Raw genomic sequence first — 14,281 nt, forward strand, 5'->3', positions numbered from 1 at the left:
CGGCTTGATTTCGGGTCAAACTGAGATGAAACCAGGTCAACTCAGTTTCAGATGCTACCGTTCTGAGTCAAACCCCCTGCAAACATATTTTTGGTCCGAATCAGAACAGGACCCAAGGGAATCAATTTCCAAAACGGAGTTTCTAATCACTTGGTTATTCTCGAGAACCTGATTCTTGCATAGCATCTGAAGTTCACACTCAAAAGAAATTTGAACTGTTGAACAAAATTAAAGCAACCAAACCCATAAAAAGGCAAGAATTTCTTTGAGTTCTCTCAAACCCACACTCACCTCTCTACATCTACCACATGTGGGACACCCAAGACATGCATCAGGTGGCCTCCAGTATGAAAACCTAGCCCAAATCTACATGAACCACATGCTTACTTCTTATGTTTGGCGATTTTCTCAAACCATCCTTTGTTTTCATACATGTACAGCCCTTGGGCCAAGGTCATCCATACATCAGGGCCCACCTGATGCACATCTTGGATGTTCCCCATGTACCAGGTTGGCATGTGTGGATGCATACAAAGAGGTGTTTCTGGTTTACCAAAGCTCATACGTAGTATATTTTCTGGGTCCATTCATATTCTGAAATTGGTGGTACAAGGCTATGATGATTATGAAATCCTAGGGTGTATGACACATGCAACGCATGTAGAGAGAGTGCAGGAGAGAAAAACAGACAAATCAAGGGAAAGGATGCAGCGTCGCCCACTTTGGGCTACATGCAGAGAGAAAGGATTTCAAGTTTCAGCACACTCTTTCCGGTGCTATGGCCCCCTCAAGCTTTTTGGGTGATGTCTTAACATGAACTGGCGGAAAAAAATAAATAAATAAATAAATTTATGTTATGGATGGTACATAAGCATCATGGTGGTCTCGGCATATACTTTGTAGCATGGTCCCCTCACACCTAGCTTATGTGGTGGGTTACACAAAAAGGGAAAAAGAAGTGGGAGCAAGTTACTTTTGTATATAAATTGAGAAGGCAAAAAGGCCCCTTGCTTGAAGGACCAGATGCACCAAAAAGCTACCTTGCTAATGGCCCTTCCTCGACTAATTGCAGGGGCGAAAAATGTCCAAAAATTACTTGGATGGATCCAATCAGATATTGAAAACCATGGCATTACCAGAATATGGGCTGGGCCTGGGCTGGTGTGGGCCTGGATTTTGAACTGGTCAAGCTGGACTATTCAAAATTTTGCTAGGCCAGAATCTGGCCCATTAACAGGCCTAAGACGTACCTCATCATGCCTCGCTACCGAAAGTTCCTCAAATGGTGCTTCACTGAACCATGTAAAGAAGCTGTCACGTAATCAGAGGGGTCCTATCAGTTCATTTTTCTACAGATATTTGGCCACGACCGTACACTCCCATGCTACGAAATAACGAGTGCAAACCTTTCTTCGGCAAAAGGCCTTTTATTTCCTTCCTTCTCTTGAGCAGTGCCATTTGAAGTACCCTACATTGTGAAAAAGTAATTGAAACGATGAGCTACAGAGATTTTAGCAATCTTGGTCATGCAAAGAAAGAGGAACTACTATGCATTTCCATTTCTTATTAATGATTGCCACTCATCCCCTGAGAGCCATTATGGATGGAGGATGGCTGAAATTTACACTGATCAGACAATCTTAACCATCTGATATTAGCTATTGATTTCGGACCGCTGATCATATTCTTTTTGCACTCCATTTGATGGCCACCAATTGGATGGATAGAATTGTCTGATCAGTTTTATTTCAGGGATATGCTCCAAGTCAAATGGCACCTGTGATTTGCACGCTCTAGATTGACATGGCTATGCCATGTTCAGTGGATGACTGCTCGTTGTTTAAGAAATGGTGGGAAATGCACATAGTAATCTATAAGACTGCAAGAGAAGTTTGATATGGTGCCAAAAAAAAAAACAAAAAACAAAAACCAAAAAACTCACTCTCCCATCTTTCCATTTGATGTCCGTGCCAGTGAAATTACAGCATCCTTCAGTATCGACAGAAAATGTTTTGACGAGCTTGGCATTCTCAAAGTAAGGATTCGGGCGGAAATTCTACAATCGTTCCAACAACAACAACAACAAAGAGAGAGAGAGAGAGAGAGAGAGAGAGAGAGAGAGAGAGAGAAGAAGAAGAAGAAAAAGGATGAGGTGCACGAACAACTACTCTATCAGATAACACTACATAACATAGGAAAGCTGGGAATGGGATCCACGATAGGAACTCACAGCTTGCACGTGCCAACCTGGCACAGTGCAAAAGATCCAAGTGACTTATCAGGCAGGCCCTCTCCCCTGGGCCAAATATCAACCCAGTCCACTCATCAGGTGGGCTTCACATGTGCAAAGAAAATGGACAGTTCAAAAAGTTGACCAACGTACATATTCAACATGTGTGTTTGGCCCACTAGATGCGCAGATGACACTGAGATGTTGGCAGGGGCATCCACACTGGGGGCCCACCTCCACCTGATGACCAGCTTGGATCTCACACATGTGCCATGTTAGCACATGTGCTCGTTTATGTGAGTCCCATTCGCATTACTGGCATGATAACATTGGACAAATAGAAGGAAGAGAAGCTCACAAATGTTATTGAATACCCTAACTTTACGTCGTTCAAATCAAAAACTTCCAAAGACTTCATATACTTGAAGATCTGCATCCAACCAAGCAAAAGGTCACCATAATTTTGAAAGGACAATCAGATAACAGAAAGGAGAAATCGGACCATAGATATCAAGGAGCCATTACGATATATGAAACTGAACCTTAGGATCTTCCTCGGTCATTAGGCCACACAATGTTGGGTGACTAAGAAACTGTAGAAGGAAACATGGGAGACAAAACCAAAATTAACTAGAGAACAAAAATCAATACAATCAGATGAATAGAGTAGTTTGAACATTTAAAAAAAAAAAAAAACTAAACACTGAAATTTAAATATTCAGCCAATGGTGCATTTGGATGTGCCAAATTGAAAGTGGTTCGAATATTTTGACAAAAGTGAGCAGATTACCTGCCAATGAGGGACGGCATTTTCATGCCTCTAGATTGTGGACCACACACATTGTACGTGTATGATGAACCCAACCAGGCATCCGGTGGGCTCAGCCACTGATTGGCCCCTATCCATGGTCGGACTACCTTGACCAATTGATAAATGGGCCTTTCCTCACTTCATGGGAGCCGCTGCTAATTTTCGTCTTTAGCGTTAATTTGTACGCCCACAAATAAAGGGAAACAATGTATGTTTGAACCATGGCTTATTCATTATTGGGGACACGAGACGATTGTTTCGATCCAATACATATGTCCCACATGTTCATAAAGACATGGAGGCAGAGAAAATGCCATGCCTCCAAAGGCACGATCTCCACTCCCTCAATAGAATAGATGGTTATTCATTCTTCTATGCATGCCGTGGCACAAAATTCGAAAACCATGTAGAATTTACTATGTTTTCAAATTTTCCACCAAATCAATATCAGCCCAAATGCTGATATTGATTTGGAACTGATGAGCAACAAAAAGTAGCAGTGTGCCAAACATAGATTCTGCACCATCCCCAAGGCAGCAGATAACCATTCATTCCAAAAATATATAAATCACCTGCAATTTTGGGTGCATTCAAACACAACCTAAAAGAACCAAAGAGAATACACACTGCTGTGAGCCAAAAGTCGGGAATCGTCTGAATAACTTCATTCCGCCTATCATAAATTGGCTGGCGGATCTCATTATATTTTCGTTCCACCTCCAATACTTTGTCAGCCACCTCTTCATTCACCTGCATCATAATAAAATGGTAAACAAAAAAGGGAAGATGATGAAAAGCCAATGTTCAAAATGTCAGTATTTGTGCCTATATCAGGCACAACAAATACCAACACTAAGTGGTGTGTATTGGCCATGGATGTGCCCACATCAGCTGAACTTGGGTGAACTTTTTCACATAAAGTATGGAAAAAATAGCAAATAAATCAGAAAAATCAAAAATGCCTATTCAGGTATTTATTTTGGTTCTCACGATATTCTTTTTTTGAAAGATCATGAAATATATTAAAAAGAGGAAGGAATACAAAAAGGGAGGAGAGAGATCGCCGAGGAAGCAATCTCAGTTAGACTCCAAGAAAAAGAAAATCACAATCCTTAAGACCCACTACATAAACAGCCCAATTTATGATTAATCGCTTTGCCTTACTAGCGATATCCATTTCCGAGTTTGAGGAATCCGTAAAACATCTACTGTTTCTTTCTTCCCAGACCGACCACCAGATTGCAACCATTGCCATTCTCCACAAGCACGTCTTTTGCTTACCCAAACTAACCCCATGCCAGGCTTGAAGAAGATGGGTCACAAAGTTAGGAAAACACCACTGCATATTGAAACACTTGAGGAATTCTGACCAAATCCGATTGATAAATGGACAAGAAAGAAGCAAATGATCGATAGATTCTTCATTCTTCATACAACAGAGACAAACATTAACTGTGAGCATCCCCCTTTTTCTCAAATTATCCACCGTTAGAATTTTCTTGTTTACCACCAACCACCCAAAAGAAACGTATTTAGGAGTATTTAGGAGGAATCGAGTATTTCCAAATATGGAAGGACGGATGAGCATCGTATGGGGTCAAATCATGGTCCAACAAAGCATAAAACAATTTGACAGTGAACGTACTGGACTTGTCTGCCTTCTAGCATAAACTGTCTGAAGAATGAATATCGGGCATGCCCCTGTAAATACGCTCAAGGAGCCCGACATACTCTTCAACCTCCCAATCATGGAGATTTCTCCTACAGACCACATTCCACTCGATTTTGTTGGCTGAATTAGAAAAACAATTAGCAACAGAAATTGCTGGATTGGGGGCAAGGCGGAAAATATTCGGGAAGTCTTCTTTCAAAGGAACTTCTCCCACCCAAACATCTTCCCAAAACCAGATGTTGTCTCCTTTCCCTAGAACGAAACTGATTCCTTTGGCCACTTCCCTCCTCAGAGATAATATCCCTTTCCAAAGAGCCGAAGCCCTATAAACAGAAGAATCCTTGGTCCACCAACCACCGATTGACCCGCCGTGTTTCCCTTTCATAATTTTATTCCAAAGACTATCATCTTCCGATCCAAGTCTCCAAATCCACTTCCCTAGAAGAGCCCTATTCATTTTCTTGAGATCTTTAATCCCTCACGATATTCTTATGCATGTATCAAGCCCACTTTGCAGTCCGGTCACCACCATGGTGGCTATCCAGTGTTGAATGCTGGGTTCTAATTTTTTTCAATGACCCATTGAATTTAGTTCTAGATGTTTAATGTATTTAATAGTTTGAAAATACATAATGCACAAACATTTTGTATTTGTGGGTGAAAATGTAACAAATGGCATATCTATACCACAAGTCTAGAACCATATGAGTAAAAGCACAACTATACAAGACTCCAGTCTATAGGGGCTATTAGGATAAAAGAAGACAGGAAGTAAAAATATTAGTTTAATTCTGTAGAAATTTTTAACCCTATTTGTTAAACAAACATGTTAGTATAGAACAATTTTGAACTTTGTAGAAAAAATAATGTACTATTATTGAATTGAAATTAAATTTACAAAGTACCATCCATGAATCTGACAACTACAAAATGATCTCACTATTTTAAGTTGGTTTATGATCCATCTAAGGTGGGGCCCACTATTTGGACAGTTTAATCTAAGTTACATATTTCTTGTGCATTTAGTTTATAATCCATCCAGAGTAGGCCAACCATTTGGACAGTTTAATTTTGATTTACATATTTCTCGTGTGTGGCTGTGGGTAAGGGTGGCAATGGACTGAGCAGCCTGATGAACCCAACTCAGCTTGGGACCAAACTTCTATTAGCTTGCCTTGTGAGCCAGGCTTGGGCCTAACATGCATTACTCAATCAATTTTTTGAGCCGGGCTTGGCTCAAGTCAATTTAACCTAGCCTAGCCTAACCCAGCTCAACCTGAACCAACTTCATATGTATGTCTTATATCTGAAAAATGTCATATTTACCATCAACTAAGCAATCCACACATCTTGAATGTAGACAATTAATGTTGTTCCTCTTAAGTATTTTTTGGTACATGTGGTCCACTTGATCAACAAATAGATTAGGAACATTCACATGGGAAATAGGAATTTTATCAATTTTCAAGCCAAGCTTCCAACGTTTTTTTCTTTGGAGCTCACGCCTTTAGCGTCGTGACAGCTAGGTCCAACACAAACCCAACCCATTGCCACCCCTAACTGTGTATTTAGGGGAGAGGAGAGAGAAGTGAGAGTGATTAAAAGGAAAAACCACTATCATGAGATTAAAAAAATAATAATAATTTTTTAGGGTTTTTAGGTTAAAATATTAACCAATGACCAAAGCCCTCTCCACTTTTCATTGCTAAACCAAACGTGATTATAAAAATAAATAAAATTTAAAAAAAAAAAAAAAAAAAGAGTTAACCGGTTCTTTTTCTAACTTAACCAGTGATTGTGTATCCAAACAGCCCTGTAATCTATAGATCTATACTACGGACCCTGGACAACAATATATAGTTAGGCAATCATATTATTGGCATTAATCGGTAATTGATAAGTATAATATAAAATTAGAAGTCTATTTATATAAATATAAGCCTAACGTGAGGTAGTGGTTTGCAAATGGTGGGAGAGAGTAAAAGTTGTATGAGGGAGTTATTCAATACAAAAAACCGGCTGATTGATTCATCAAGCGGGACACATGACAGGGAACAGTTGGGATCCAACGCCCACCATTAAACCTTTCAGAGCATGTTTAGGGCCCATCAAGATTGGTGTACAATATCTAATCCATCCATCATGCGTGTCCTTTGATGCTCTCTTAGGGGCCCCCAAAAAGTAATCAACCTCTATTTCGAATATTTTTATGGAATTGACAACTCCGAGGTTTGTGTAGCATGAATACCCACTTTCTACGTGATAAACACTTGAGAAGTTAGCCAAACACAGAAAACACTTGAGAAGTATTTACCTATAAATACTTTGCTGCTGAAAAGCCAAACATGACAAAATGCAAAAAGTTTACTTGTGGAACTCGAGAACGGATTACATCTTTCCCAAGTAAGACCGAACGCCCCAGTGTGGCGCCATTTCATTGGCCCATAGATGCTCGTCAGAGAAGGGCCGAATACAATCGACCCGACAATCTTTTGAAAGTTGGTGGGGCCCTCTATGAAAAGCTTCTGCCGGCCAATGAAATGGCGCCATGTCAAGGCCTCACAAAGTTCGGTGTTACGCACGAGACACCTCATCTACTCCGGTGAAACTCTTTCTATGTGTAAAGTGTGTTGGTCATTTGGTTTGTTTTTAATTATACAAGCATGCCATAATCGATACAGCGGCTCGATCCAAACCAATCTACTTTGACCCCAAGCGCCAAAATAAACAGATATGTCCAATATTAACGTATATGATCAGATTCTGAGAATATCGGTTGCTTACTCAGCCACTTGCAGAAGTTTATAACGATCAGGCAATAATCAGATAATGGGGTTCTTCCTCTGAAGATGGGTTACTTTGTGCCTTCCACAAGAAAGGACTTTCACAATACCAATGCAAATCAGACTACAGGAAAAACTCACAATCGGTCATTAAGAGCGACCGCAAGAATGCATCTCTTAAAAGAATTGCTTGATGGCGGATAAAGGACAAATCCAGTGCATGAGCATAGACTTGGATTACAGCTAAAGATTATAGCTAAGAATTACCACTACTCCTAGGATAAGTTAAGATAAAAGATAAATTGATAGATTTGATTTGATTGTTGTTTGGTTGTGTTGGTAGGTGATTGGTTGGTTATCTCTCTGTTGAATTACTCTGCTATTTATAGATTTATGTTGTAGCTTATTCCTCCATATCCTTCTTCTATTTATTGCAATGGTTACAGTAGTCAAAAAGCCTCTTTTTAGATCCTTCTCTTATTACGTTTCTCTTTTGCAACTGTTCTTTCTTCTGAATGCCTCTCGGCCGCTTGCTTCACTTTTGTCGGTCAAAGTTTTGTTTTTACTACCCTCAGTCACCTTCTATATCTTAAACAACTCGACTGCGCTTCTTGTATATCGACCACGACATTCTGTCAACCATCCTCTAACATGTAAAAGTAGACTTACGCCAGCTATAAACCCACAAAAAGCGCTCCAAATCTTTAAGATCTTTTTTATATGCTTCCTATTTCACATACAATGCCACATGTCACTCTCTTATTGGCTTTCTCATAATTGCCTGAATTAGGGTACAATAAAGTGTTTACAACTAAAACATTTACAAGCATCCAAAAGGCCCCTTATGTTACAACCAGTCGATTAGTCAACATCTAGTTAACAGCTAAAACAAAAGCAGCAACAGTCCATATGCAACTAAAAGATTTCCTTTAATCAGACGTTAGGACCGTTGAATCAATCTGGTTTTGGGGTTGTGGCCTATCTACAGTAAATCTTGGGATTTTAACGGTTTAAATTTTGATTTACATGTATGCTACATCTAGTGTTTTAAGTGCATGAGTATGAACTATCACAGTCCGCCAGATTATTAAATAACTTTCAATGCTCCTACAAAAGAGTAGTACTGATTTCAAAACACCCGCGAAATTTTCTTTTTTCTATTTTGCCATAAAAGGAAAGGAGGTACCGTACAATGCTCGGGCGGAAGATTCGCACGCTTTCAGTTTGTACACGTGCGGCCCATGGTTGAATGATCCAAACCGTGGGTACAAAGGTTCCAATCGTTGATAGCCCGTATTACCTTTTTCTTGATTGAATCTGAACCGTAAATGTATGTTTCTTGGCCACCTATTGAAGGATTAGGACTTCTCCAAAGTAGGTGATTTTTGGTGTATGGGTCATCCACCGTTAGACCCATCGTATCAACGGTTCGGATCACTCAAGCAAGGGCACCACTTGTAGAAAACTGAAAACCCGAACGGCAGTGTGGAAATATTCGGGACGAGCATTGAACGATGTTTCTGCTACCTTCTCAAGCTCGTCTTGGAATTCCTGAACCTTCTCCATTGAAACGAGGAGATCTCCATCTACTATTTGTTGCTCCGGAACTGAGCCTTCATACTCGAGCTTCGATTTCTTGCCATTTTCACCGACCATTTTCTTCCTTTTACCTCCTTCTCAGCTGTGGAGAGAGTGAGAGAGAGAACGCCGGTGCGTATGAATCATCATTTCGTGCAGGGTTTTACACACGTATAGTGGTAGTTCACCGTGATTTTTAAAATGGTGGTGACTCTTCAATCGTACACGTGGCATAGTTTTAGGACAATCCAGACCGTCCAGATGCCTGACTGAATCATGATAGAGCAGAAAAATGGCAGTGAAAATCTGATTGGTCTTTTTTAAATCTGGACCACTCACTTTTTTTAACTTTGACCGTTCATTTGATAGTACTCATTTGGATGGTTTCAATTGCTTGCTTAACTTGATTTTACAATCATGAACCGTTCACGGTGTGCCCCACGATTTGGACGGTTTGGATATCTAGTACGATTTCCACACGTGACGAGAATGAGTCACTGCCATTTTTCAAAATGGTGGTGAAGGGTCTCGCGCCTCTTTGCCGTGTCGGCAAGGGGAAATGATCACGGGACGTGGTAGAGCCATCTCTGGTCGTACACGTGGCAGGGTTATGTATCAATCGGGTCCGTTCAAATGCAGTGCCTTGTAATGGATACAGGAACTAAAACCTATCGGACAGTGATATCCATCACTTTCTTCAATTTACCCCAGTGAATATATTGACCGTTGAATGCTTTAATTTAGACCTTTGATTTTATGGCCAGTGATCAGATGGATAGATTTGTATAGCATATTCCATCCATTCTAGGTCCTATTCTATGGATGGACCCGATTAGTTCGTAACCCTGCCACGTGTACGGTGGATAGATGGGTCCTAGCATATTCCGGTTTTACGGTCTCTACCGTATTATCTCGATATGGTAAAACTGATAAGGGGCCTTCCATCAGCGCATCACTTACAGAAACCCTAGAACCTGCTGAGACGCCGATTTTCGATTCTGATAAGTGGGACCCACGGTTCAGGTAATCGGGACCGTTGGATTGATGCGTCTCGCTGTGGATGGAATTTCATATGGTAAATTAACCTTTTGACGTGTCGCCTAAGATTGACGGTTAAGAAGAAAGATGGATGAGCTGAAAATAGTCCTGATATCGATCGATGGGATGGTCCAATTTGAGAGAGTTTTGGAGCATGGTCCATCCACCGTGGGACACAGCCGACCAATGGTATCGATTACTGAGCCATGGTTCCCACTTTTCGGAATTGGAAAGGCCCTGGGGTGTGGAGGTGAGAGGAAGTGTATGACCCCTGACCCTGTGCTTGGGTTTTTAGCCTGCGGAAGGGGGTCCATAGGTCAATGACCCGGACCCAACCACGCACTGGATGGATCGAGACTATAAAAATTCGTGGATGTTGCAGTTGCTATTTCAATTTCCATCACGTGTTTAGTGTAGGTGTGCAGCACATTCAAACCAAACAAGTACAACCATTGGTGCCAAGATATGCTAATTTAGCATATCTTGGCACTAGGGGTGTACACGAACCGAGCTAGCTCGACACAACTCGAAAAAGCGTGATTCGACTCGGTTCAAAGCTGAGTTCAAGCCAAGTTAAGTTGATTTTTTGAGCTCAAAAATGAGTTCTAGCGGAGTTGGAGCAGGCCCCAACTCAACTTGAATCCAGCTCGAATCGAACTCATATCAAGCTACTTCAGTGACTCGGTTACTTTGCCATTAATGTTGCTCACCAACTGTTTGATAAAATGACTCAACAAAATGTGGCTAGTGGCGAGGAAGGTATGTACATGAAACAAAATGGCACATGCCTTAACATCCAAATGTAACATGCACACCACACAAATATTGCAGACTTATTGTTATTGAGAGTTTCACACCATTACAAGCCTTAAAAATTCAAAGTTGAGTTGAGAGTTTCACAGCAACACAAATTGGCATAAACGCCTTAAAAATTCAAAATATATGAGGAAGACATGCAGAAACAAACTTGCAGTTGCTCTACCTGCAGCCACACCTTGTCGACTATTAGGTGTAAGTGTTGGTTGGAAGTGGATTACTATTTGATGGATGGTGTAGATTGATTGATTCAATTGCACATTGGGACTGAATTAGGAGCTAAAATACCAAAACACGATGACCAGCTTAAATCAACAACAAGTCAAATGAGCCTCCGTAGCTCACTATCTGAGGTCAATGATGATAAGCCAATAGACAATGTCTTGATCAATCATAAGCAAGCCCCATTTTTTACTTCTTTCTTTTCTCTATTTTCTTTCCCTTTTCTCCTATCTTGTCTTTCTTCTTTATTCTTTTTTCTAAGACCAAGGGATCCATATGAATAAAAAATGAAGGGATCAATTGCCTTTGTTTGTAAAACAGTGGGATTTCGAAGTTGTAGTTTAGGTGTTTGTGAAAAATGCCCCAGTGGTGAACTCGGCTCGATCTTGGCTCGAACTCGGTCCGAGCTGGCCTAAGCTACTGACCGAACTAAGTAGAGCTAGCTAGTCAGGCTCGAGGACCGAGCCAAGCCGAGTTCGACCTGAGGTCAACCGGTGACCAAGCCAAGTTTGAGCTGAGGTCAACCAGTGACCAAGCTGAGCCGAGTTCGAGCTAAGGTCAGCCAGTGACCGAGCTGAGTTGAGCTTAAGCCAGCTCGACTCGATGTACACCTACAATGCTAATATGTCAGAAATCGATCAAAGTTCTAATAAGATCAGTAACATATTTAGTCACTTGTACAAAATTGCTTAAGATGATCAGGCGATAGTCAAAGGATGGGGTTCATATTACACTAAGAAACGTAAATGATTGATAAATATAAGGATTACACTAATGAATATAAATTACTTATAATTGAAAGGATAATTGAAATATATATTTAGTTTAGTTTGGTTGGTATGAAATGATTTGTTTTACTGAACTATATTGCTATCTATAGCCTTGAATTGATCCTCTGGATGCTTCTCACATTCTGACAATTAGTATAACCGTTTTGGCACTGCTATCCTTCTAAATGCTTCCCACGTTCTGGCAGTTGTAATTGTTTCAACACTACATGACCTCGTGGAGACTTCATTATAAATTTATCACTCATCTTAGTAACCGCTCTGGACTTCTTTACCGACTCGATTGCATTCCACTTGACCACTCGGTCAACCTCTCGGATGACTCTCAGCTACTTGATTTGCTTTTAAATCTATTGCAACTGGTTCATGTCTTGTCATCATATCAGTTGTAATTCTGTATATAAAAAATAAAAAATAAAAAATTAATAGGTATTGAAGATCTTTAGCATGCTATATCTTTTCCTTATTATAACAAGTATCATTTTCAATTGGATTTTTCAATAACAATAAAAAATAAAATACAACATATGTGACAATCCTAACATTTTCATTTTATGGTGAGCTGATATATGGTTGAGAATAAAAACATGGAAATAAGTCGTGTTAATGTTGAATGATGCAAGCTTGAGAAGGGAGAATTTTGTTGAGGCACTTCATGGTAAGATCCAGTGTATATACCAACGCCCATATTATTGAATCATGGCCCCATTGGTCTCTATGCAATTCAATTAAGCACAAGGACACATGTGTGATAAAGGCATGTATTTAAATTTCATGTGCGATTGTGATATGTAGGCATGCCAGAGTCGCACTCGACTCAATGTTTGATTGAACCCTAGTGACCCCACACCAAAATAAATACATAGGACCATATTTGAAAATCAAGTTATCGAGTCAACTACTAGCTGTGATCAACGATCATGTGATTTGCAAAATGGTGGGGGTTAGTTCTCTACGATAGATTATTTTTTTCTTGTATATGGAGATTTGTTCTTTAACCAATAATTACAATCAATATATCTTAAACGAATAAAGATAGACAATTAACTAAAAAATGTATAAAACAATATTGATTTTATTAATAGTTGAAATTAGTGTATTAAAATTAATAGTGTCAAAAAATAAAGTAGATAAATAAACAAACGGGAGATAAATACACGATCATCCAAGTAAGGACTCGGTTGATCATAATCTATCAATTCTGGGTTATTAATGTTTAATCTAATCTTACGGTATTGTAATGATGACACTGGACAATAACAATTTATATTAAAGATAGGTTGTGCTATTAATGGATAAATGTAAAGACGAACAATAAAATAATATAAATATAAAAGAATACAAGTTTTGTTTGGCATTGGGGCCCTGAGCTCTTCATCGCGTGCTCGTTTTATAAGCTTTTGAGAGACAGTAGTCTTGCCTAATATTTTTCATCGTGAGAGATTTAGATGATTGATTATTCAAATCTCCTTAATTATTCGTGTCATTATAGTCTATTGCATATGGTCATATGTACAGGAGAGATACTCAGCCTCTTCACATCGTGTGTTGGTTATAATTATCTGTCACCAGACTCTCGCATAAAAAGAGCACTAAAATTCTTGCATCACTTGGCCATGTCATACGTAGAGACTGCTTTTGGCATGACTCTAGCATTTTATGTTATATAGAGATATTTTTTATATAATTTTGGCATTTAATGCTTTAAGAGATACTTGCTTTGAGTAGACTCTTATTTTTTTATAGATAATATTTTTGATAGAATCCTACCATTTAATGCTCTCTCATGTACACATTTCTAAATCATATTGAAGTTGATTTGCATTACACATGGCATGACTACCACATGGAGTCTTCTGAATCGTTTGACCTAGCCGCAGTAAGCTGGGTGTAAACAATATTCTTAATATGCGAGTAGGATTTCAACCATCATTTGGCGCGTAGTACCGACACATGGCAGTGTCTCGCTAGTCCGTGAGGGTGTGTCAAAAATAGGTGTAAACAATGCCCTCACATATCTTTGTGTTCGAAAATATACTCGTATAATGTTAATAAATGTTGAATAATAGTTTTTAGTCATTTGAAACACTTTTTTATTTTTTTTTATTTTTTTACTATTCCCTAAAATGCTATTGTTCACATCCAACAATATTCACCCCACCCATTTTACTATTCACCCGCCTGTCACTATTTATTCAGTCAATTTTTAATATTCACCGATCAATTTCACTATTCATAATCAATTTTTACATTTTTTCTATGAGGTGGCTGTGATAAGGGAGGTTGCCCCCGGCTATTTGACACTTGTGTAGTAAAAATGTGGCATAAGATGTCCCCCCTCCT

At 39.5% G+C, this 14,281-nt stretch overlaps 1 protein-coding gene across 4 annotated transcripts in view; it reads right to left on the reverse strand.

Annotated features, from left to right (window-relative positions):
* LOC131251075 (NAP1-related protein 2-like) overlaps window positions 1-9,201 on the reverse strand; it is a 32,147-nt gene extending 22,946 nt beyond the window's left edge. For 3 of the 4 annotated variants that reach the window (XM_058251578.1, XM_058251577.1, XM_058251575.1), the window contains exons 1-7: window positions 9,024-9,201; window positions 3,669-3,791; window positions 2,773-2,823; window positions 2,589-2,660; window positions 1,943-2,056; window positions 1,407-1,468; window positions 1,251-1,311 (exon numbers count right to left, since the gene is read on the reverse strand). In XM_058251578.1, the coding sequence (XP_058107561.1) occupies window positions 1,251-1,311; window positions 1,407-1,468; window positions 1,943-2,056; window positions 2,589-2,660; window positions 2,773-2,823; window positions 3,669-3,791; window positions 9,024-9,152 (612 nt within the window). In that variant the 5' untranslated portion in view covers window positions 9,153-9,201. The remainder of the gene's footprint in view (window positions 1-1,250; window positions 1,312-1,406; window positions 1,469-1,942; window positions 2,057-2,588; window positions 2,661-2,772; window positions 2,824-3,668; window positions 3,792-9,023) is intronic. The other variant, XM_058251579.1, reaches the window with a different exon arrangement.
* Between the last annotated feature and the right edge of the window lie 5,080 nt (window positions 9,202-14,281).

This window comes from Magnolia sinica, chromosome 7 (assembly GCF_029962835.1).
Source record: "Magnolia sinica isolate HGM2019 chromosome 7, MsV1, whole genome shotgun sequence".
Classification (NCBI taxonomy): domain Eukaryota; kingdom Viridiplantae; phylum Streptophyta; class Magnoliopsida; order Magnoliales; family Magnoliaceae; genus Magnolia; species Magnolia sinica.